The sequence below is a fragment of the Postia placenta genome (assembly GCF_002117355.1).
Source record: "Postia placenta MAD-698-R-SB12 unplaced genomic scaffold POSPLAscaffold_13, whole genome shotgun sequence".
Classification (NCBI taxonomy): Eukaryota; Fungi; Basidiomycota; class Agaricomycetes; order Polyporales; family Adustoporiaceae; genus Rhodonia; species Rhodonia placenta.
This window is the reverse complement of record NW_020169844.1, coordinates 280,928-304,374: the sequence shown is the minus strand read 5'-3', so window position 1 is coordinate 304,374 and position 23,447 is coordinate 280,928. Positions and strand designations below refer to the sequence as shown.

General features: G+C 53.8%; 9 protein-coding genes across 9 annotated transcripts; 4 read left to right on the top strand and 5 right to left on the bottom strand.

The window, feature by feature from the left end:
* Nucleotides 1–510: 510 nt before the first annotated feature.
* Nucleotides 511–999, top strand: POSPLADRAFT_1035915 (hypothetical protein; the record flags this gene model as incomplete). The annotated part of the gene is made up of 3 exons (XM_024477116.1): nucleotides 511–680; nucleotides 802–934; nucleotides 967–999. 3 exons carry the CDS (start codon nucleotides 511–513, stop codon nucleotides 997–999), a joined length of 336 nt encoding a protein of 111 aa, XP_024335612.1.
* Nucleotides 1,000–1,342: 343 nt separating this feature from the next.
* On the top strand, nucleotides 1,343–2,950 carry POSPLADRAFT_1049008 (hypothetical protein; the record flags this gene model as incomplete). The annotated part of the gene is made up of 8 exons (XM_024479646.1): nucleotides 1,343–1,409; nucleotides 1,471–1,580; nucleotides 1,808–1,929; nucleotides 1,998–2,262; nucleotides 2,325–2,346; nucleotides 2,405–2,483; nucleotides 2,539–2,638; nucleotides 2,705–2,950. 8 exons carry the CDS (start codon nucleotides 1,343–1,345, stop codon nucleotides 2,948–2,950), a joined length of 1,011 nt encoding a protein of 336 aa, XP_024335611.1.
* Nucleotides 2,951–4,206: 1,256 nt separating this feature from the next.
* POSPLADRAFT_1035913 (hypothetical protein) lies at nucleotides 4,207–6,446 on the bottom strand (the record flags this gene model as incomplete). Its single annotated transcript, XM_024477115.1, has 11 exons — nucleotides 4,207–4,377; nucleotides 4,433–4,561; nucleotides 4,624–4,704; nucleotides 4,764–4,839; nucleotides 4,897–5,226; nucleotides 5,286–5,308; nucleotides 5,361–5,582; nucleotides 5,688–5,706; nucleotides 5,756–6,103; nucleotides 6,159–6,262; nucleotides 6,321–6,446. 11 exons carry the CDS (start codon nucleotides 6,444–6,446, stop codon nucleotides 4,207–4,209), a joined length of 1,629 nt encoding a protein of 542 aa, XP_024335610.1.
* A 1,047-nt stretch (nucleotides 6,447–7,493) lies between these two features.
* Nucleotides 7,494–9,164, bottom strand: POSPLADRAFT_1035912 (hypothetical protein; the record flags this gene model as incomplete). Its single annotated transcript, XM_024477114.1, has 6 exons — nucleotides 7,494–7,738; nucleotides 7,807–7,848; nucleotides 7,904–8,143; nucleotides 8,209–8,485; nucleotides 8,544–8,634; nucleotides 8,692–9,164. The coding sequence occupies 6 exons, from the start codon at nucleotides 9,162–9,164 to the stop codon at nucleotides 7,494–7,496; spliced, it is 1,368 nt and encodes a 455-aa protein (XP_024335609.1).
* A 1,447-nt stretch (nucleotides 9,165–10,611) lies between these two features.
* On the bottom strand, nucleotides 10,612–12,431 carry POSPLADRAFT_1184502 (hypothetical protein; the record flags this gene model as incomplete). The annotated part of the gene is made up of 7 exons (XM_024489085.1): nucleotides 10,612–11,104; nucleotides 11,160–11,254; nucleotides 11,372–11,703; nucleotides 11,753–11,760; nucleotides 11,814–11,999; nucleotides 12,059–12,312; nucleotides 12,373–12,431. The coding sequence occupies 7 exons, from the start codon at nucleotides 12,429–12,431 to the stop codon at nucleotides 10,662–10,664; spliced, it is 1,377 nt and encodes a 458-aa protein (XP_024335608.1). The 3' UTR covers nucleotides 10,612–10,661.
* Nucleotides 12,432–12,820: 389 nt separating this feature from the next.
* POSPLADRAFT_1059907 (hypothetical protein) lies at nucleotides 12,821–14,644 on the top strand (the record flags this gene model as incomplete). Its single annotated transcript, XM_024481204.1, has 2 exons — nucleotides 12,821–13,774; nucleotides 13,832–14,644. 2 exons carry the CDS (start codon nucleotides 12,821–12,823, stop codon nucleotides 14,642–14,644), a joined length of 1,767 nt encoding a protein of 588 aa, XP_024335607.1.
* Nucleotides 14,645–17,500: 2,856 nt separating this feature from the next.
* Nucleotides 17,501–18,451, top strand: POSPLADRAFT_1151586 (hypothetical protein; the record flags this gene model as incomplete). The annotated part of the gene is made up of 3 exons (XM_024486551.1): nucleotides 17,501–17,593; nucleotides 17,765–17,914; nucleotides 17,975–18,451. 3 exons carry the CDS (start codon nucleotides 17,501–17,503, stop codon nucleotides 18,449–18,451), a joined length of 720 nt encoding a protein of 239 aa, XP_024335606.1.
* A 726-nt stretch (nucleotides 18,452–19,177) lies between these two features.
* Nucleotides 19,178–20,013, bottom strand: POSPLADRAFT_1059906 (hypothetical protein; the record flags this gene model as incomplete). The annotated part of the gene is made up of 2 exons (XM_024481203.1): nucleotides 19,178–19,594; nucleotides 19,645–20,013. The coding sequence occupies 2 exons, from the start codon at nucleotides 20,011–20,013 to the stop codon at nucleotides 19,178–19,180; spliced, it is 786 nt and encodes a 261-aa protein (XP_024335605.1).
* Nucleotides 20,014–20,751: 738 nt separating this feature from the next.
* POSPLADRAFT_1067333 (hypothetical protein) lies at nucleotides 20,752–23,429 on the bottom strand (the record flags this gene model as incomplete). The annotated part of the gene is made up of 4 exons (XM_024482174.1): nucleotides 23,100–23,429; nucleotides 21,533–23,041; nucleotides 20,888–20,969; nucleotides 20,752–20,840 (listed from the first exon to the last, which is right to left on the bottom strand). Exons 1-4 carry the CDS (start codon nucleotides 23,121–23,123, stop codon nucleotides 20,752–20,754), a joined length of 1,704 nt encoding a protein of 567 aa, XP_024335604.1. The 5' UTR covers nucleotides 23,124–23,429.
* Between the last annotated feature and the right edge of the window lie 18 nt (nucleotides 23,430–23,447).

Genomic DNA, 23,447 nt, shown 5'->3' with positions numbered 1-23,447 from the left:
AGCAGATGCACTGCCCAAACGAGCCTGGCTGGCCTGTGCGCGGCGTGGCACGATAGTTGGTTGCGGGGTGTCCTGCTCGAGGTCAATTTCTGCGTTGTCTCGGCAGTTGACGTTGAAAAAACGAACGTCGGGCCGCTGTCTAAGGTGTGAAATGCAATGAAGAACGAGCGACCACTTGCACAGCGGACGTCCAAGATTTGAGGGAGGAGGTAGCCTGGAAGGCGCTGTCCGAGTCCAAGACTGGCATATGAGCGTTGAGCACGCACTGTGGAGAAACGATCGAGCCGCCGTATACGGGCCCGAACACAAGTCGTCGGACAACCCATCTCCGCGGGCGCCCATCGTTCTATTTCCATGCTCTTTCACTCACCGGTTATGCCGCCGACTGCCAAATGAGCTCACAACTATGCCGCCGAGCCTATACGCTGCCGCCACGGGCGGTGCGCGGGTTCGTCCTGCCCTGCGCTCGCGTACCTGACGAATTCCATTTTCGCGGGCGCGGCAAAGGTGATGAACGAGACGGCCGTGCGCGCCGCGGCATCACTGCTGGCCGAGAATGGGCTGGCCGTTCCCGCACCGCTCGAGATGGCCGTGTTGGGCGCGGTCGAGGCAGGAGGAAAACAGTTCATGTCCGCTCTGGATCGTCTTCGCAGGGAGGGGAGTCGAGGGCTGCAAGCAGGGTGAGGGAGTGGGACGGAAGGATGTGACAGCCACCGGTGACGAGAACAGGACGGACAGCGGCAAAAGACGATCAGGAGGAGGCAAAAAATATCTCATGCGTGCATTGGGTTGTAAATATAGCGACGTATGTGAGCGCCCGCCCGCCGACGGTTCGCTGCTGAGACAGGGCGGCGGACGGGAAGCTTGTCGGCAGCGCGTTCTAGCGGGCCTTTCGCGACTGGCCGAATTCACATGCAGGCCTGAGGCTGGCACGGTAAGTGTCTACGATGGGCGACGATTGTGCAGCGATGCTATCCAGGCAAGCTCCAGCGGATATGAAACTGGAAATAAAATAAATAAAAAAGAAGAGAGGACGTCATGAAGGAGGTGTGCGCGCGGGGCCGAGGAGAGAAGGCGCAAGGGATTCTGTGCCGAGGACGGTAGGCAAGGCGATAGGCGCAGGGAAGCCCCTCCTTCCATGCGGTCACATCTCCAACAAGCACTCTCTCCCGCAAAATGTGCCAAGCATATAAGCCCTTCCTTCCCATCCCCCTCCTTCGCCTCCACCCCCTGCACGGTTCCCCGCCCACCGGGCACTCACATTCTTTACGACCTCGCCCTCGTTTGGTCCTGAATTAGAACCGACTCGACTTGAACCTCCTGCAGGAAGAGCATTGGCAACATGATTAACACCGTACCCGCCGTTTTGGCCCTTGCGGCCTTCGTCCCTCTGGCATCTGCCCACATTGGTGAGTGCCGTGCGATGGTGTTCCATGGTATTGGATGTTTACAGCATCCCCCGCGTGTTAGCCTTCTGGGACAAGTCCATGTACGGTTTCAACGTCACCCAGCAAGACTACTCCTACGACAACCGTCCCGTCACGCCCCTCGTTGGCTATACATTTGATCAGTGGTGGTTCGTGAGTAGCAGTCTTCTCTTGCGTGTGCAGGTCTTGGTTTGGAACTGCGCAAAATCGCTTGTGTTTACGCCAATATCAACGAGCGCTCTTGGCGGCTGACGCGCGCATACGCGGATCCTTCCACTGCTCGGCATATTGAGCTCGATTCTGCGGCTTTCGCTGTGTACTACGAGCGGCTATTCGCATGCAGTCCCTTTTCCAAACATTGACTAATTGCATACTTGCAGCACGGCCACTTGGACCACCCCCCTCTCCCTGGAGACACTTTCGACCTGCCTGCCGGCGGTACCATCAACAGCCAGTTGTCTTGCGACAAAGGCGCCACTGTGTGGTACAACTCCTCCTCAGGGTGTGTCTTCTTTCATGCGACCTGCCTCTCTTAATCTGGCCGACTGACGCTGGAACCCCTAAACGCAGAGGCGACGCCGGCTACGGCTCGAACTGGCCATGCCCCGGCCAGCAGTCGTCCCAGTTCCACACGACGGGCATCGACGACGTGATGGGCTGCGCGCTCGCGATCGCGTACAAGGGCAACGGAAGCGAGGTGCAGCCCGACGACTTCACCATCTTCAGTGTGAACCAGACGTGCGTGTGGTACCTCAACACCGAGTTCGCCGTCCCCGCCGAGATGCCTGCGTGCGGCCCCGAGGGATGCACGTGTGCCTGGTTCTGGATCCACTCGGTGAGTGCGCGCATTGAGCCCGGGGCGGAGGACGTGGCTGACGGACTCCTGGGGCGATGTAGGACAAGAGCGGTGCTGAGCAGAGTGAGTGTATACGTTACTCGCTCTCGAAGATGAGTGTGATGCTAACGATTCTGCTCAGTGTACATGAACGGCTTCTCTTGCAACGTCACCGGCGCGACGGGCACCACACCCATCGGCAAGTCCATGCTGCCCCGCCGGTGCGTGTTCTCTGTCCGACTCATCGCGCACCTGACACTCATCATCTATCCACAGCTGCGGCGCAGACTCTGACCAGAACGAGGCCGCCAACCCCGGCAACTGCACGATCGGGCCCAAGCTCCCGATGTACTGGATGCAAGCCGAGGGCAACAACGTGCGTTTCCCGCCTGTCCCTCTGCGCTATCGTCGCAGGCGCTGACACGTTCGTTCGCCCGCGCAGATGAACGAGGGCTACTACATGCCGCCCGTGTACAACGACATCTACGGCTTCCACGACGGCGCGCAGGACGACATCTTCCAGGACGCGTACGTGTCCTCGCTCGGCGCGAGCCAGCCAGGCGTCGTCCCGAGCGCGACCGCCGCGGCGAACCGTCGCGCGGAGATCCCCGAGCCTGTCGTGACGCCCCCGCCGGCCTCGCTCGTGCGGCGCCACAAGCGCACGCTGGCGCACGAACACTCGCACTGAGCGCACCCACGCGGATGGGTGTAACCCGTGCCATGAAGAAGCGGAGAGTGTGAGAGAGAAGTGAAGTGAAGAAGCGAACACGCACATGTATACCCTCGCAGGGCTCGACGCTCTGCGGAGTGCGGCCGTGCAGGTCTCAGGTCGCGCTCGCCCTCCCGTTTCCCTGTCCCCCACCAGTTTCTCGCTTTTGTTTTCCGCTGCCGTTTTGTTCGTCATCTGCGATGCTCCCTTCCCGTGCGCTTGCGCCCCTCGCCCCTCGCCCCCTCGTCCTTGGTCCCGGGTCGGCATCGGCATGCGTCGGAGCTGGTCTTTCCCCGTGTCGTGTATATACCCTGCATCTTGCCCTCCCGCCTAGCCCACATCTGACTGCCTCTTCCCCGTCCGTCCGTATTCGAGTCTGGCGCTGCTAGCTCACACATTACACGTTACATGGTCGTTTTGAATCGGGGGCACGCTTGCGCTTGCGGTTGTGCGGTCCCTCGTTGGTGTATGTAGGTGTTCTGAGATCGAATCGGCTCTTTTGTTGTGCACGTTGCTGCGGCGTCGGTGTGGAGTGCTCTTTTGGTGCAAGTTCCGGTAACAGGCAGGTCAATATTCAGCGAGATCAGTGAGGGATGATGCGCGTCGCGCAAAACGCGATCACGTGATCGCGTCTTATCTGCCGGCTTCGTCTCAGCCACAAATCGCAGCCACAGTACTGAGCCTATACTCCGCTACATGTAGCCAAGCCCATCACACCGGACACAGCGTACTCAAGCAATGTATCGCAGACTTGTGGTGTGGTCTTCTCAGATTACACTGGGAATGAAAACTTTGAAGTTTCTCTCCGAGGCGCATGGTTCCGACATGATTTTTCATGACAGCATCTCGTACCAGACCCGTCATGAGTATCTTGTCTGTGATTCTCAAAGTAGCGACGGCGTACCCTCATGACTCTCTGCCCTGCCATTCTCTACGAAGCTCTTGAGTCTGCATGATTGAAAGGCAGTCAAGAATATGTACATAGCCCCACGTGTCGGTGGACCGAGCTCATGTGAGTGTGCTATCATTGCACTCAATGAGGCTCGGACTTTGATCGATCAATGTATTCATAGTTTCCGCCGTCTGGGAGCGATTACGATCTCCATGACGGCCGTCGAATACACTGGCACACAAGCACCTCTCAAGCAATTCCGAATACCGCAGCACATCGCAGATCTCGGGCGAATCGCGCATTGCACAGAAATCTATTGATCGTACGAGAGCAAATCTCACGATCATGCCAAGATCTCCTTGACCTCCGCTTGTATGCTCTTCTTGTCGTCCTCCGCATCCGACGTCTGACTGGCATCCTCAGCATCGTCTGGGAGAATAGCTTCTGGTATGTATGTTTCCCGTGCAGGAAACAGAGACGAGGTGACAAAGTAGACTGTCGAAGCGACAGTGAACTACGAGAATTTTGCTTAGATCAATGCCCCGATTGTACTTATACGAACCGCTTACCCCATATATCCATGCGAAGTTGAAGAGGCGCGCGACGCGCCCAGGATTGATGTCGGTGTTGATCGAGTTAATCCATCCAGGGAAGAGCGGAGGTACAGAGCATAAGATCGCGAGTACTGCTCTCCAATTCTAGCGGAGAGGGGTGTGAGATAAATACTAACACTCACGCATTATTTGCAACGGTCACTCACGAATCCGTACATATACCGGTAGCGTCCGTGCGGTCGGTACATGGAAGGGACATCGACTCTGCCTTTGTGAAGAAGCCAGTACTGGAGGACAATGAGGGAATTAGAACGTGAGCGTAGTCAGATCGTGTGAAGAGACCGACGTCGGTGACCATGATACCGGCAAATGGGCCTAGGAAGACGGTGTAGCCGTTGATGAACGACAGGAACCCTTCCGCGCTGTAAGCAGACAGAGATTGATATTCAAGGTGGACGCTTCAGATGACTGCTAAATACCTCGCAAGGATCTCCCACGGGCATAACGCCCAGCCACCCAGCAACGCGCACAGCATTTGGCCCCTGCGGATGTTTATATACCGTGGAAATAGGACTGTCATGTCATTCGCGGCTGACAAGGAGTTGGCGGCGATGTTCGTTCCAAGTGTGGCGAGGACAAACGCGAACGATGCAAAAAACGCGGCCGCGCGGTTGTCCCATTGGTTGATGAGCTTGAGTGGATCCCAGAGCGTCTGACCGTACAGGACTATGCCAGCGCTCGTGACAGCCATTCCAATGAAACCACAGAGTGTGAATGCTACTGGGATGATGGCAAGCTGAACGTACTGACTATTGAATAGAGAATGAGACATCTGCGTCAGTGAACACAATCGGGATAGATAACTCACGCTCGTTCGTTCTTCGCATATCTCTGATGTGAAATTGTTACAGATTGTCCACACTTCGCTGGAAAGATTACTTACAGTGAAATCCGGGATATTGACCGCCAGGGTTGAGTAGATTCCCAATGCACTGTTCAACGCGCTGAGCCATGCCCATGACATATCGCTACCAGAAAGCGTTGAGTGTTGATTAAAAAGACCTCCGCTGGAGTTGACAGGCACTTTGACGAAAGCCCAAATCAACATGGCGAGCCATGCCACCGGTACAATTATGGCCTTCGCCATGAACAGCCAGCGGATCCGCTGCGGTGATATCAGCATGAATGGGAACTATCATTATTATTGTCAGCAATCATTAGCAGGAGGTCGAATAGATGAGGGAAGCCACTCGCTTGAATGAGCCAATACATGAAATAACACATAATCCCTACGTGGGTTGGTTAGCATGAGCGCCGACAGTAAAGGCACTTATTTACCTGACGTTGTGATGTTTGACTTCTCGGGCAAATGGTTCGGGAGGCGTGCAAGCGAGGGCCAGATAGCTTTCAGCATCTGCAACAAGGTAGGTCATGGGATCTTTCTTCAATGGCGGAGAGTACAGTACTTGGTAGACACATTCTGATCCAGTATATGTTTGGATACCAAACCAGAACAGTGATAACAATACACGACTGATCACGCTGAAGTAGCTGAACCAGAAGCCGAAGGAAGACCGGTTGAGGACAGGGAAGGCAACATGAAGCCGAGCGCCGATCGTCCCGTTCAGAACCATCACGACTGAGATGATGCAATGGCCCACAGCAATCGCAGGAAGTGCCTGGCGCCTGCAGATCATACATCGCTCAGGTTTCGCACATTTTGTAACATCTCAGCACATACCAAGACAGCCCAGTTGCCAACATACTCGACGCGAGCTCCCACACAGCAGCGTTAGTCGCATCAGAAATCCAGTATGCGACGTAATTGACTGTGGACCACGTTCGCTGGAATGGTGCATTCAGTCGTCAGCCGCAGACCACATCACGTCGTCGTGATACTCACGGAACGAATCGGCACCGGGTCCATATCCTTGTTTGACCACCTGCTGTTAGGCGCAAACGTCGATGGTTCGGGCTCCAGCGCCCATGTTGAAGGCTTCAGGTAGGCGGCAAAGGAGCTTCGGGCCATGTCGAGCAGACGGGAAAGCCTGCAAACCCCGCGAAGAAACGCTCATGGCGCGTACTTATCGTACGCGGAAGGGTTGGCGCCATGAGAATGATGGCTGCGGGGTTGATACCGATAACATTACGTTCTAGTCCCACTGTCAATGCGATAAGGCTGAACCCTGTATATGTCAAATAAATGTTGCATCGACTCGTAAGCTTGGGCTTGCTTTGAGGTTTAGCGGCGACAAGGGAGTGAAGACGGCACGTAGTCACCACGTCGGTGGACGCGTTCGGCAACGCACTTGATCGAGTGCGGCCCGAATATGGCAAGTGCAGTAGTTGCGCGATCAACACCCAAACCTCCTGTATCTTCAGCCACCGATAAGTCTATCTTCTCCTTGGCAAGGTGTTTGACTTAAATCTATGGCTGAAAAAAAGGAGTCTGACTAATTTACTAGATCGACCATAAGTCCAGCCGGTGTGACGATGTCATCTATGAACCACCATGATATACAGTCAGTTCGGAGCCGGGTGGGATGTGTTCGGATAGGCAGCCCAGTTCAGTTCGACACGGCGGGTGATGCCACTTCGCCGAGATCCTTATGTCTAAACTAGGCCCTAGGGCTGAATGTTTGAGCAGTTGTATCTGAACTGTGTTTTTAGCACGGACATATGACCGCCGTTCGACAAGATCCCATGATCGAACTAAGTCACTTGAGATCCTGGTTTCTCTTACTAGAGACAACCCGTCCAGCACAACAGTAAGCAGTGAGCTCAAAGAGCAAGCGGAGGCCGCTCAGCTAGTTCGAGGCAATTTTATCAGATTCCATTGGTCTATATGGTACAGGTCTCTTATGTATAGTGTGTAGCACGTAAAACACCATACAACCTGCCATTTCCAGCACTATTATAATCAATTCGGTGACCAGTGCAGGCACCTGCATGACGTGTGATTTGAACCAACTGGCCCACTGAGCCTATGAACGAACAGTAATTTTGAATTTGGTATCATAGTGTGCTATTGCAAGGGCATCACCACATAGACCTTTACTGATCCATATACTCCGCTTTAGACCTTCACCATGAGCTTCTTGCTGAAGCCCAGTCGGACGGGTATTAGCATGAACGACGCGATGACGGGCACCAGGAAGGTGAATACAATCAAGTACTTGTACGCCGTGCGCGACTCCTCCGCTACGTGGTGGCTCGCCGCCGTAGCATTGATAATACGCGACCCGATCGGGACGGCGAAGACAGGTGGGATGACGTTCATCAGGAATTGCAGCGCCACCGCAGAACCGAGCCTTGGCAAGCCTGTCGCGATTGACCAGTAAGCAAGGCTAAAATAAACGGATGTGACTATTCGCGCAGATGGTACTCACCAACGATCTTCGCCGACACCGGAACCGACAGTGCCCAGTAAGCTGTATACAGGTCAAGGTCAATGACCGGTCTATGAACACGTGCATGTGTACATACCTCCACAGAAGAAGCCCCACAGAATCGCGAACCCGACCATGTCCCCGAAGGTCTTAGCGAAGTACCACACCAAGATACACATCAGACCCGTAAGAGAGTTGAACATGATCAGCACGTTGATCGGGCCGATGATGTCCCCGAACACGCCAGCCATCACACGCCCGACGGCATTGAGACCCGTCGCGATCGACAGCACACCAGACGCCTTCGTCGGGCTCAGACCGATTGCCGTGCAGTAACCTGAAGCACAAACGATATAGTAAGCACCTGCATGTAGCCTTAGGTCTGCACACGCATATACGTACTAGGAATGAAGAACACAGGCGTGCAGTACCCGAAGAACTGCAGGAAAGCATACGCGAGGTACAGCGGATACCCCCGGACCTTCAGGATGCTCAGATCCAGGACCTTGTATTGGACTTGCTTCTTCGCCACAGTGCGCACACGGATCAGCGATACACCTGCCAGCCCGAACACCAGTGTCAGGAACCCGAGAAATCGCAGCGCCCATGCAATCGAGCTCGCGTCGATGATAGCCTGGCAGACCGACGACAGGATGACAGCACTGATCCCACTGCCTGACTGCGCACGGGTGAGCGTCAATAACGAGAACGTAAAACAAAGCAGTGACGCCACTTACACTAGCAATAGCGGTGGCGAGATTGCGGCGCTTAGCAAACCATTGCGACGGTAGACCAGCAGACGGGATGAAAGCAAGCGATGCACCAAGACTACCACCACCATCATGAGCGACGTCCCCACCCACATGCAAATATATTTCCGCCTACCCAAACATAAGACCTTGAGAGAGAAACAGCTCCCAGTACTCCTTCGCTATCGACGCAAGCTCAAACGAGATGGCAACCATGATAACACCAACGAGCACGGTCTTGTGGACGCCAAAATTGGAGACGAGGATGTTGGAGAATGGGCCAGCAAGGAATGCGAAACCCGTGGCACATCCACCGACGAAGCCAAGCCTGAAGACAGAGATATTTTGGAAGCGCGATGTGGAGTTGCTGACATAGGCGTCCTGGAATACACCCCATACTGTGGCGACACCGAAGGTGATGAATGCGAGGAACCAGGTTCCTGCGACGGTCATCCAGGCCTCTGCGCCACCGTCTGGAGGCGCGTCGAGCTGTTGTGTGGGTGGGGGAGGAGCCTCCTCGACCTGTGGCGGCGTCTTGGTCTCCTTTTCCGACTCGAAGTCAGGTTCATGCTTGGGAGCGGGAGATGTTGCAGAGCTGGCATCTGACATCGCGGAAGGAGGAAGCGGAGGGATTTGCCTATTGGTGCAGTGGCTGGCGGGAGCACACGGGCGCGGGTAACGTTATGAGGGCAGAAACCTGCCGAAATGGCAAAGAGCAGCGGCAGCGCATGGGCGGCGAGCGCGCACATCAGACTCAACCGCTGATTGCTCACTAAGCACGGCGGTACATTCGGTATGGCGTCGGCGAGTTGGGGCGGAATGCGGCTTTGGTCAGTGATCTTTGATCTTCTGTTAATTGTTCTACCATACGACTTTCCGATCGGAGACCAGAGCAGAGGATTTCGTATGAATATGCGAGCGGCCATCAGACATATGCGGCTATCTTCATCGAGTTAGACAAATCGCAATAGCGGCGAGATGTTATCTTGACAGGAAACTCGTTCAGGCACCATATGAACGCCCAGCGTTGAGTCCGCCGGATGGAGAAATGCCGATTTGAATAATACGGCATAAAGATGGCGCAGTTATTGCATGGCGTGTTCCACGATATTGACAACAGCCATCGGAATCGAGTGCTCCAGCTGTCAAGTCATTGAGATGCAAGACAACGGCAAAACAAATGTCAATTACGCCTACAGATTAGATGAAAACAATGCGCCTCCCGGGAGCTATTTCAGCTAATTCCCACAGCGATTCTGGAAGCTTCCATGTATAAGCGATGGTTGCTAGACATATGTGATTGCCAGCGACTTATGTGAGGGTGGTGCTTAGGAACGTATCCGAGGATATTGATCTAATGATGTAGCATGGAGCCAGAGCGCGGCCAACGTAGAGTTCCGACCATAAAGATAAGGGATACCGCAGAAAGGCAAGGTCATCAAATAACGCGCCGACTGCCAACCCGGACTCACCTGGCCGGGATCGGATTGAAGATGCAACCCTGCCAGCGGCACTCCTGATCCGCCTCGTCTAGTTGCGCATCGCTTGTGGCTCGTCCCGTCGAGGTGATGCGGATGGGTCGTTCGCCACTTGCTTTGAGTAGGAGCAGGGGCAAGACTACATAACTCCCTAAACTTGAACTTGGCCGACTGCTGCGTCCAGCGAGTAGAACGTAAATCTAGATCAAGGCCGCTGACTAGGGAGAGTCGAAATCTCGGAGGCAGATCTAGACTGCCCGAGGCATTGGAACCGATAAAGTGATGGGATCAAGATGTGTTCCCGCCAGCGCCTCAGAAACTCGGCGACGCATCCTGACTCTCCGCAGACCAGTCCGTGGTTGGCGGACCATCGAGAGCGTTTGCTCATCTATTGAAAAATCAGTGCCATTGGCAACGGAAGTTAGGCATTCCTAACTGAGCGGCAATCTTTAGTAGTGGTAGACACCATCGCCGATGCCAGGGTTTCGCCACAAGGAAGGACACCTATATGGAATTCACATTTACAAAATGCCACTTGTACGATCTCCTGTTATTGGTGATGAGGCACTTTACAAAATGCTAGCACTCTGACACGTTTATCTATACTAAGCACAATACACGTCTAGTATCAAGCGGTCTGGCCTTCTACCCACACTTGTTTCTCGTCATCCACACTCTGCTTCTCCTCGTCGCTCGACGCGTCCACATGATCGTGCTCAGCCTCCAGGCTCGCAAATCCACTCGCCTTGCGCAGCGCCTCACCTTTCCTCATGAACACGATAGGCAGCGCAATCTCCACTACGCCTATCATCGCAAGAATGAATGTTGCCCACCGAGGTCCCAGCCCGCTGAACATCTGCGTGCCGAATAGCACGAACACACTCGTCGCCACCGACCGTATCATCGCCTGTGCCGCGAATGCAGACGCCGCATACGTCGTATATGCGTCGATGGTGTAGTAAAATGTGCTGAGGCTGACGGCGAGGAAGCCGAAGCCGTAGAAGCCTGATGCGACGATAGGCACCATATACGGCACGGAGGTGTACGTCGTGAACCCAAACCACAGGAGCGCTAGAAACGTTTGTTCGCAAGTTCGTAGCGATTTGATACGAAGTCAAGAACTCACAGATGGGCACAATGATGGCGCCTAGCAGACCTAGTTTCAAGCGTCTTTCAGGGGTACGCACTCCACCTGCCTTTCGGGACTCTGACTCCTCTATCCTGTCTCCGACTGTCATGGCGAAGACGCCGTAAAGGAGCATTCCGACGCCGATGCCAAGGAATGTCAAACCCGTCGCGCCTACTCCAAATCCATGTGCTCCGAAGACAATCGGGAACGCGTCAAAGAACAGGTAGATGATGCCAAATACGGTCGTCTGCCAGAGCGAGATTGCGAGAATGATGGGGTCGCTGATCAGCATGCTCCCTGCGCGGGTGGCTGTGATCCGAAGTGCTTCCACAACAGATGGGCGCTCGAGCTCGAATGACGAGCGATGGTCGTACTCTGGCTGTTCCTTCCGTAACCTCGCTGCCTTACGCATGAGGATGATGCCGTGATGCGTTTCAGGCAACATGGCGAAGACGGCAGTTTCTACGCCGCCCGCAATGATTGCTGCGTAGAAGATCCAGCGCCAGGTTGTGTTCTCCACAATGTAGCCGGACACGATAGGCTGCGCCCAGATAAGTCAATTTGTCGTAAAGTTGTGATGCAATGCGTACCCCGATCACTACGGTGACAATATTGAGCCCGACGACATATTCAGACCAGAAATAAACTTACCAGGTCCCATGAAAAGCGCCATACAGAAGAGCATGGTCGAAGACGATTGGAATAGCCCTGGTGTACTCAAGTCGTGGATTGTCCCAGCAGCATTGGAGAAAGAAGCTGTCCCAAGAAGGGCAGCGAAAAATCGGCAGATGAGGATCGTTGCCGTGTTTTCGGCGCGTGCAGCCCCGACCTGAAAGGCTAGCGATATGGAGGTAAGTTATCCAAAGTCCAGGGTCGCGGGCACATCCAAAGCTCACCCGTCCAGCCTAAGGCACTACCAACATACACCCACTTGCGGCCGTAGAGTTCGCTTAGCGGAGCGAGGAAGAGGGGCCCGATACCGCAAGCTCCAGCGTAGAAAGTGAAACCCAACTTTGCGACAGTGGAACCTACATGGAAGAGCTCCTGGACGTAAGGAACAGCATCCAGGTAGGTAGATGCGTAGCAGGTGATGGTGAACGCATTGAAGCAAATCCAGACAACGATGAAACCCTTAAACCAGGTGTTCCACCTAGAGCAAGATCATTAAGTTCTGAACGACGAGTACGAGTGCGGAAAAGCTTTCATTCACCTGCGAGGGTTCTCCTTGTCGTCAACTTCGAACTCGACGAACTCCCGTGTGGGTTGCATTATGCAGCAGCAGTCGGGGAAGGGACTTGGAATAATCGCGATTTTCCGCGTCCTTCTTGAGTCTGTTCGGCGTCTGTGATCTTGCGAGGATCTACGAGCGGGAATCCCAAGGGGAAAACGCCAGGTCATGTCACTGAGTCCGGTCGGATCACTGGCGCACGTAGATACAACGCAGATGCCATCAAGGATGAAGCAGTCTGATACGGAAAACGAGCGTTGACGCCGCCCTGCGGGATAAAACGCGAATCTGGGCCGGTGCTTGACCAAAATTGAGCTATGGCGTCCTATCTCAGGTCCGGAATGGCGATCAGGAACGTGCGACACTCAGATATATGGGCGTATACTGAACCGGAAGCATCAGCACTACTCACCACTCCCCCTCCCCAGCGATGTCTCGTCTTGCATTCGCTGTAATTCGTCCACGCGGTGGGCCTCTTGGCCTTCACGGTACCGCACCGCTGTCTCTGTGGTCGAGAGACATTGCTTGCTCGCGTGCGCGGCCTCCTCTGCGCTCGGATAGTTGGCGCGCTGGGCGTGCTATTCGAAGTCTCAACACCCGGAGCTTCCAGACCGAAGTCGTCTCGGAGCGTGTGGGGATCGACCCGGCGCTTGTCGTCCCGCGGCCCAATGCGGCCCCAAAGCCTGAACCCAGCGCACAGGTCGTCAGTCGTCCGTTCGGCATCACCGAGCGCTACTTCCTCGACATTCGTGGGCCTCATGGCTACTCTGACCCTTTCATCACCATCTCCATTGATACGTCTTCCGGCACAGCGCGCATTAGCAATGAGCAAGTCGTACTCACCTGGGCCGCTATCCGTCTCCGTCACACACTCCTCGCCTCTCGAGTCCAGTCTACACCGCAAGGTCCGTCCTTCGTGTACCTGCCGCCTCTGACGAAGGCGCACGCCCTTCGCCAGGCAAGGATGAACATCGATTTTGAAGAGGACAGCGATCGCGCGACATGGCTCGGGGCGCTGCATAATCGTTGGTGGGGAAACGCTCTAGACGATGTACTCGACATCCGCAGCGAGATATACAAGCTGGCATGGCTCGAGGAGGCTGGTCATGAGCCGGGTGGAGAGAGGCGCTATGCGTTTGGGATTCAGACAACTCACTTCGCTGTGGATGGCTTGGGCATGTGCGACGTCGCAGGGCAGTTCACGGAGCTGCTGGCAGACCCCGGGCGCGCTGAGGCTGAGTTGGATGAATACTTTGCGAATCCGAAGCCGAGATTACCAGACGCATATGAGAATCTCCTGCCAGAGCCAGACGCCGCTTTCCCTGAGGAGAAACAGAAGGCGCTTGAGGCGTACAAAGCCTTGATGGCTTCGGGCAACGATCCGGTGAGTGTGCTTTGCCACAATCATAGCTGCTGTGGATTTACCATGCCTTTCATGTAGTCCGTTACTGGTATCCTTCCAGACGGCAATTCGAAGGACGAGAACGTTGAGCCTAATATCATACGTTACGCTTGGTCGGAGGAGCAGTCGCGCGCGATCGTCGCCGCGTGCAAGAAACACCACGTGACCGTGACGCAGCTTGCTTGCGCTGCCTTAGTCGTTGCCGCTGCAGAGGCTCGGCCGGGGAGAGATATACAGAACCCGATCTTCAAGCATCACTTGCCAATCGACCTGTGGCCGCGGGCCAGGAGTGACCCTCGCGGCATTGCGGTACGGATGGCGCACTATCCCATGTTCATCCGCGCACCGTCGCTTGCAGGCCTTAACACGAAGGAGGGTCTTCATGCGGCAATCCTGGAGGTGGCGAAGCAATGCAAGGACGGACACGCAGGCGTCGTCAACTCGCCCTACTTCTGGCACATCATCCGACACTATCTCCTCGATTGCCAGCGAATGATTGATTCCCTCGCCGCCGACGCTTCGATCCTCGACAAGATTCCCTTCTTCCCGTTATTTAGTAGCATGGGCGACCTCAACAAACTCGTGCCGGGCACGTTGCGCGCCATTCCTCCCCCGGAGACGACTGTGGGCGCTGCCTTCCATCCAGACTCGCGGTCGGAAGGCGAGATCCGCGTTCCGGATGTCACGGTCAACCTGAAGGTCGCTCCTGCGTTGGCGATAGTTCATGTCTGGACCTTCAATAAGAAGATGACTATCCAGTTCAAGCATAACAAGGCATGGGCAACACCCGAGGTTGTAGACCCCTACCTCGAGAGAATCGTCGAGATTCTGACATCATTCTCTGAGTCGTGAGGGCGCAGTGGAAGTGAGGTCGTTCACCCTAGATATTTATTCTGTAGCAGTAAGCCGACTGTAGCTGGGTGTGTGAAAAGTACGATGTGCATAGTTGTCGTGTAGATTCCTGTATATTCTTAAGCTTCCGTGGAGCGGCGCATAGTAGTTAGTAACTTACTTCGCATTAGATCCCTGATCTGCCATCGATCACTCAACGCTTTCCTTCATACCTCACGCCCGTACGCATCTTTACATCAAATAAATTTCAGAGAGCATAGCAGTAGTGATCGGGACCAACCAGAGTAGGGCGAAGTTGCCAGTCGAAGAAGTGCGCGTGATCGTGGAACAATCCCGATGTTCTCTATTCAGATTTGTCGCACCTACGCACACAGTACCCACAACTTCTTGTCCGCAACTTGTGCACTCTTCTTCATCACCTAAGACAAGCTTATGAGGACATCATCGCTCCGGGACCTACTTGTTGGCTGACATACTCACCTTGTGACAGGATGGAGGCGCCAACTACCTATGATACGGACTCATGGCGAGCTTACAACGCCTACTAATGATTGCCTGTGCCGCATCGGCCGCAAATATGCCTCTGAAGTTGGCATGCACTGTTGTACGGTAAGACAAGGATGCGCGCTTTACGTATGTGCACCTACGGCGAGAGCCTAAGCGGACCTTGCTTGTCTTACAGAATCCGAGCTGAACATGCACCCTTCACACTGTGGCTTCTCCTCACTGTCACTACCAAGACTGGTACGATCGTTAGTAGATATAATTTCAGACCATTTACTTACCAGCAATATAACATGCTTCCACACGTAGCCCGATGTCGCTCGTTCGGCCTACGCGCCAAATAGAACATAATACTCCTGCATTGCAGTGAAGTCTGCTGTCTCAATTTTGCTACCTGTTTTACCTCAAGAAGAAGCTAGTCAGCAAGTGAACAACCCGCGTCAATTGTCCTACAGCGCAGCCAGGCTTTTGGTCTCTCGCGAGGCTTCCGTCTTCAAGCACCGTGTCCAAGAGGCAGTTTTCATTGTCCCAGACACTTACAGCCTACCACATGTCTTTCGATCAACAAAGACGTCTAATGCATTTCCCCCCGGTTGACATGGTGTCCTACGTAGGTCCCCAGTCACATCTTGATGGCTCGACCGGTGGCTCGTCTGGATTTCGCTCAATGACAATCACTGAATGCTACAAGTAACTCCTTGCGCGCCACTGGCATCGTTCTGCTCCACATTGCGCTGCCTCCGTCTCCCTTAACCGGTTTGGCCTGCTTCACGATGCGGTTGCACTTGTGCTGCATGTGGCACGATCGCCTGGGTGGCTCTTTGTTTGCAGAGCGCTATAGGGAGAGTGCAGTGCGTATGCTACACTTCCATACCCTACTCACTGTCTAGATTCGACAAGCACAGCATGAACTCTGGCACATCTAATACTCAAAGCATGGAACAATCGCGATGCCTTCGAGCCAATACCATACGCGTTATAGGAGAGCCTTCTATGGTCGTCGATCTCGTACACTCCGATATAACACTGATACATGGCGGTCTTCCTCCTACCCAATAAGGGTCGACTAACGGTCTGAAAGGTCTGATCCAAATCAAGGCTGGGGTCGAAGAGCCGACAATAGTGACCTCCTGGGATGCAGACGAGGATTCAGTTCCTCCGGATGTATCACTTGTCTTCGTGATGCAGCCCGAGCACGAGCCCACGACGGGCCCAAGGTACATGCTCCCGGTACGCATAATCTTGATGAGCGTAGCTAACATTGCGGGATTTGCAGAAGAAGGAATATGACGTCGGTGAGTTCCGTTGCTACGTCAAGAGGTGCAACTTCCGCAGACACGTCCTCTTCACTGCCCGCACATGTCCCGAGGAACGTCAGGTGTAGCAACTTCAACGAGTGTGGCAAAGAATATGGTCGTTGGGGCGGCCTTCGCGAGCACACCAAGAAGTCCGACCACGAGCGTTGCCACGAGTTTGAAGTCGATGCTCACCGCTCAGCAAAAAAATTGTAACGTCTTCCTGAGACCGGCGAGGTGGCGGATAAGCCATATTTGCTGAGCGTAATTCCTGCCACAGATGAATCTCCCATCTGAGGAGGATGCGGCGAAGTGTGTTGCTTTGCAGAAGCTTAGACAAAGGATTCTCGAGTGGATGGAAGGGATCAATCGTTATGTGTATGGCTAGATACAGGGTCACTTTTTGTATTATTTTCTGCGTACTACTGTCTCAACACATCTCGTAGTAATTTTCCTGACAGGGAATACTGACATGACAGATGATGTCGCGATGTCTATCCGACGATTTGCGTGGACTTGTGAGACGATTGTTACTTTATCTTAGGGATACACTAACGGACCTCGAGCTGTACTCAATAGTCCTTAGCTATAAACACTTGAAACTGCGTAGCCCTGGTGCGTTCTGAGCCCCAATATAAGTTTATTTGATCCGGCTCATATTGTGGCGCAGTGTCTTCTCCAGACAAGGACAAAGAACGCACGAGTCCCTGGGAGCACAGGACAACGACGTTTCTCTGCAGCCGGTGACCTATGATAAGTTGACCTCGTTTCACTAGCGGCTACCACCCTGCCATACTGAGTGGCACCATCAGCGCACCTTCGAGCCACTCCTTCTCGCTTTGTTCTTCAAAAGGGGACAGTAGTCCTAGTTACCGGTGGCACCTTCACTTGTCGGCCACGTTGCAAAATAGCGCCACCGTGATCGTGTTTGTGTGCTGCACGATTGGTGCTGGCTCATTGTCTCCGGACATATATAAGAGGATTACAGCCCAAGCGTTTACGACATCACCCTCGTATTGGCCCAAAGTTCCTGCTCGACGCATTTGACCCTCATAATATGGACCAGGAATTCATCGCCGAACAGCCACAGCTGCGAACAAAGATGGAAGGCGAAGATATCATTGCAACCTTGCGCTCGTACGAACCCGACGTTGTTTCCTTGCTCGCCAAAGCATCAGAGTGGGATGTGGCGCCAGTAATGTCTACCTCAGGCTTCGAGACCCCAAGGACGTCTGGCTCCGGGCCTGAAACCAATCTTCCCCAGCCAATTGCAGAAGATCAATATGTATGTTGGAGTGGTATGTACACTCATCCAGTCCAGATTTCAGGCATACTCCAGGCCCATCTGACGATACTCATGACCCTTCGAAATGCAGCCTGGGGCTCAGTTCTTCCGGATGCATCACTTGGCTTCGTGATGCAACCCGAACCCACAACGAGCCCAAAGTATTACATACTAAAGCCACTCCAGGTACGCATAGTGATTTCGAGTAGCATTTCTGGTGTAACTAAAATTACGATGGCTTTGCAGAAGAAGGAATGTACTGTTGATAAGTACCGTTGCCACGTCGAGGGGTGCAATTTTCGCACAGACGCACGCTCTTCACTGCCCACGCACATGATGTCGCATGTCCCTCGGAATCTCAGGTGTAACACCTGTGGCAAGGGATATAGTTCTTGGCAACGCCTTCGCGAGCACATCAAGAAGTCCGACAACGAATGTTGCCACGAGTTAGAAGTGTTGGAACAACGGTGCGAACGGCGCGGGGCGCGTTTGTCCACGGGCGTAGCGATGCCCGTAAGGGACAATCGCGTGCGGTACGTACATCGCGCGGGGTCGTTATATACTACGATAGGGGGCCTCCGGCCCCCGGCTACTCGCGCGCCTGAGCTTGCGAGCTCATTCCTGAACGCGTGCTTCAACAAGAAGCCTATGCTGATCGTGCAGCAACGATACGGTATCGTCTTCCTGAGACCGGCGAGGTGGTGGATCAGCCATATTTGCTGAGCGTATATCTGCCACAGATGAATATCCCGTCTCGGGAGGATGCGGCGGAGATTGGTACCTTGTATGAGCTTAGACAGGAGATTCTCAAGTGGAGGGCAAGTATCAATCATTACGTGTATAGCTAGATACGGGGCCATTCTCTGCATAACAGTCGCGACTTTCCTCCGTAGTACGATGTATCAGCACTTCTCGTGCTCACTTGCCTGTCAAGTAACACTCCGGTTGGAATTGTCTGTTCGGCCATTTGTATGGACCTGCGAGACGGACATTGCTCTAATTCAGTAAAATACGGTGGCAGTTTCGAGTTGTATTCAATCATCTTTTGGCCACAAACATTCCTTGGGATCGTGTGGCCTCATTACATTCTCAGCTTGGATATTAGTAGATCTGACGGGTCTCAGATTTGTCCCAACTTGCTAGCTGAATGATAGGCTGTGCGATAGACCAAAATCGAGCCTGCGCTCAAGCAGAGCTGTGACTTGCGTGGCATGTCCTAAAGTTTCCTCAATCGCCACATTGATTTGCTCCGCATCTCTTGCATCTGTGAAGCTACCGTCGATTGTCAGTCGATAGCGCAAACCAAAGAGTATTCGATCCGCAGGGCTCGGCGCATCATATAACAAGTCTGCATTCCAGGCTCTATGCAAGCATTATCAGGGGAGAACGACTCTGAGTACGTTTCATACAGAAGCTAGCATGATGAACGAGCCAGATGTACTACAGCGGCTATTTTCTTCGGCTAAGATCGTCATTCAACCGCTGTTCTAGCGTCCTGACCACCTCCGCAGTAGTCGATCTGTCCTGGGGCTCAAGAAAAAGAATAGCGTACAAGAAATCGTGCAGCCATGGCTCTGCTGCTCTGACTTTGCAGTTGGATGGGTTATATCCCAGAAAGTTCTCGTCCACAAGTTGACTGAGTTTCGCTAGAGGCCCGAGTTGGTCGACGGTTTTGTAGTATTCTTCCGACTCAGCAGTGTAGCAGCAGGATCCTGTTTGGCAGCTGCAAGAGCCTTTAGTCTCCTCATCGACCTTGAAGTGTTTGGCCATATGCAGATCCCTAGTCCACGGGTTAACATAGCGCGCGGAGCAAAAGGATAGAAAACATTTGTAAGTGTACGTCGCAGTCGCATCGGGGCCTGTGAACTACGCTATCGTTGAGTGTAGCCCATGGAACCACGCGAGAAATGACGCACCTCAGAGTATCTCTGAGAAGCGAATGTCAGCTTTCCATGATCCTCTCGTGGAGACGAGGGAGGCGACATTATTGATTGTGATGGATAAGGGAGAGATGGCGAAGGAAGAGATGCCAACTTGGAAGGTGGTGTTGATGAAGGCAGTTTTGGTGACGGGAGCGTTGATTTACGTTTGCGTTCTTCTGCAGGCAATTGTGCGTCCACATCCGAGACAGGCGGGACCATCGCAACCCGTTTACGGGGAGCTCGCAGAAGGTCGTCCAATCCCAATACAGATGAGCCCCTCTTGCGAGGGTTCCCGATCATGGGTAGAGCATGGTTGCGCAGGTGTTGCTGAATCACTTGAATATGATCTTTGGATGTGACCATGGTGAAGTCGTCCAAAGCTCTGAGTTAGGCGGATTGGTAGAGTGCGTGTGCGGGGATTTCGAGTGTACACGGAAAGAGGCCCGACCTTGATTGGAACGAGGTGCTGAGCTGAGCGTTTTGCTGCCGCCGATTGATGTGGCTTTTATATGACATTGAGCTGTCTAACCAGTCGCCTAAAGAAACATACATGTGGCGGTCAGTGTGCTTGGACACACGGTAGCCAGTGAGGATGGACATTATTCAGTACAAGATTGGGTGGCGTTGCGGGTATGCAAATCCGCCACTCCCGGCTGAAGCAGCGCACTATCTGCCTCATGCCGGCGCTTGGTCTGAGCAACCAGGTCAAGCAATATATACATTTCGACCATCACGCCACCGAGCCTAGCGCGCGCCTTCTTCCAGTGTACACAGCATCGCAGATTATTCAGGTCCATAGCTCAGCATAAGAGTATCTGTCCAGTCGAGAACGCTTGCTTATAGTACCAGTGAGCCGCTCGCAACACAATAGCCGCCGTCGAATGGTAGGGCTCGGACCAGCGTAGGTTGGTTGACTGAAAAGGTTGTCCGCACAAGCGAAGCAAAGCTGGTGAAGACACGCGGAAGCGATGACCACCGCCACACATTAACAATACTTCGCAATCTAGATTGCCGGCTATGAGCGAGCGACGCGCTTGTGGGGAGTCCTCCCACGGCTTGTTGATCCTCGCCCACACCTGCTTGACGCTATCTTGATGGACCTCAGTTCGTGACGCTTAGTCTGTAATAGATATCTGAGAGAATATCGGCGTTGGGAGGGAGCTTTGTGGACGAGCTCCCGTAGGTCTGATCTGATTAATTTACATACCCGCAGCTCCTCTCTCGTGTGCACCCTTACCCACCATGACTTTTACCGCCAAATCGATGCCTGCATCATCCGTTGCCTTTGTTGGAACAATAAGCGCGTTCACCATTCTGTCCTAATCTCGGGCAGACAAAATCAATAGTTCAGGTGGGTATGTAACGAATTAGTTTGCGTGGACCCTGCCATCATCAATTACATTGTACTTAACGCTAATGCTTCAAGGACAGGTCATGAAAATTATGGATTCTGTTTTATGGCGAATAGGTACATTGTCAGTTGTTTTGACCCCACAGTTGTCAGGACTCACATCCATTGATGTTCCAAATATGTGAGGTCAACTACTTAGGTCATGCAAGCGGGTGGAGATGAACGAAGTACAGCCCGATGATTTCCGACATTCATAGTAAGTAAGATCAATTACATTCACGAATTCCCGGAACACATCTTACATAGTGACAATTCAGCGAAGTTGGATTGCTTCTCCCCAATTCAGTCTCCATCAGGATTTTTCATATCAATGCACAGCACGTCGTCGTCGTTGTCCCAGCCACAATCCCCTGGGGATGACAGGACCCGTCTTCCTCGATTGTATCTCTGAATGGATCCATGTTCATTGTCGGAGGTCGCAATCGACATGCGCGGTTGATCTTGGTATCGCGCACCGGAAACGACACATACTTGCGCGATGTAGACCCCCCTGAGGCGAAGGAGAGCCGTCAATGCACCAATGTAAGGCCTCATCGCTACGTGTAAATGTTGCAGCGGATGCCCAAGAGCATGGCGGCGACGCGCAAGGGTTTGCAGCAGGCCCGCTGAGATGTCAACGTCATTGTAGATGATGAGCGTTTCTAAATTCGGGGCATACATTGAGGTCGCAGAGGTGACTGATACCTTTGGAGTAAGTGCCTTGATGATGGCCCCAGAAAATCGTTTGCTAACGGATATCAGTCGCAGATTGCGCATCTCTGCGAACACCGACGTCCACAGTTCGACAGTATTAAGCTTCTTAGGCCCCTTGATGCCACGACCTGGGGAGACGTCAACCCACATCTCGGAGAGATTGCGGACGTTCAGAAATCTGCTCAACGACCTCAATGTTGGCGCATCAAACTTCCAACCCGACAGGCAAGCATCATATAAGAAGGATGATTCCCCATCTTCGCTGAAGCCTGCAAGGTTGATCGTATGGTGCAGATGACGAAGCTGTATCTTCGTGATCCGGCTCATGTTTTTGAGATGCGAGACGTCGGCTGGGAAGGCCATCCCGATGCTGTCCCCGTGGCCTCCCATGAACTCTTCCATGATCAAGCGGGCACGCTCTGGTATCTCTATGTGACTCAGAAGGAGGGACACGACGTCCCAATCATGATACGTGATGTTGCACAGCCGGAGCTTAGGGAGGACAACAAGCCGCTTCGGATCGTCGACAGGGAGAGGACCCATGAGCACCGCAAACATGTCCAGCAGCTCCAGATTGGGCATCGCCTCGAGAGTGTCCAAGAGCACGGAAATTGTCCACGCCGGGTTGTCCGCTTGGTTCGCAAGGCGGAGGTGGGTCAGACCCGCGAAACGATCCAGCGGCCGAAGACAGTAGGGCGAGAGATGGAGCTGTCTGAGACTCGGTGCGTGCCCGCTGAACATCGGCGGGAGCGCCACCGCATCTACAGACTCATTCCAGGCATAAACCGACAAGTTGCGCAAGACCGGGGCGGGAGCAGACAGCGCAGTCAACACGTCGGAATTGATATCATTGTAGAACCACAAGTGGAGCTCCTTTGTGCGCCACAGGTGGGCGTTGAGCACGGGCAAGATGTCCCTCCGACACTCGTACAGGAAGATCGTAACCGGAGCGCGGCAAGACCGCTCCAGGTGTGGCGGAAGGCGATCAGGGGGCGTGCGCTCGCTGACCATCATCCGGGACCATAGCGTTGCGGCGCCAAGGATGATGCGGCGCCAGTGGCGGCACACGAGCATCATGGAGGCTACGAACGCGTTGGCGTCGAACCTCTGTTCCCATTCATCACTCATCTTGCCACAGAACTCGAGGGGCCTCACATCAAAGAGACAGAGCGCCAGGATCTCGATAAGGGTTTCCGGTGCCAGACGAGAGATTGGACATGCCCCCGACGCCGGGGGTCGCAGCAGCGGCGAGTCGTCTGGAATTACGAGGATCTGGAACACTGATTTCTGTGCACAGAATCAGCTCGGCTCGCCGCCGGAGATTGGCATGTACGCGAACGCTTACCATGGTCAAGCCGCAGGCGGCCATGGTGCTGACTTGCCTTGTGACTGGCGGTGATGCGACTAGGATATGTCGCCGCGGCAAGGGTCAGCAGATTGGTGGGATCTTCAAGCCCAGTGGGAAGAGGTCGGCCTCTGACAGCAGAAAATGATCAATAAAAAGAGCGCGGTAGAACCATTACTTATGCGGTGCGCCACTGCGACACACCTTGCGCTCGGGCCTCGGACGTCAGAATCGGCAGAACGCGTTCTTTGTTGTACGCCACTTATAGCAAATGTACGGAGAACAATGCGACCGCGACATCAGCGAATGTCCATCAATGCAAGAGCCATTGTCTAGATGTCTGGATCC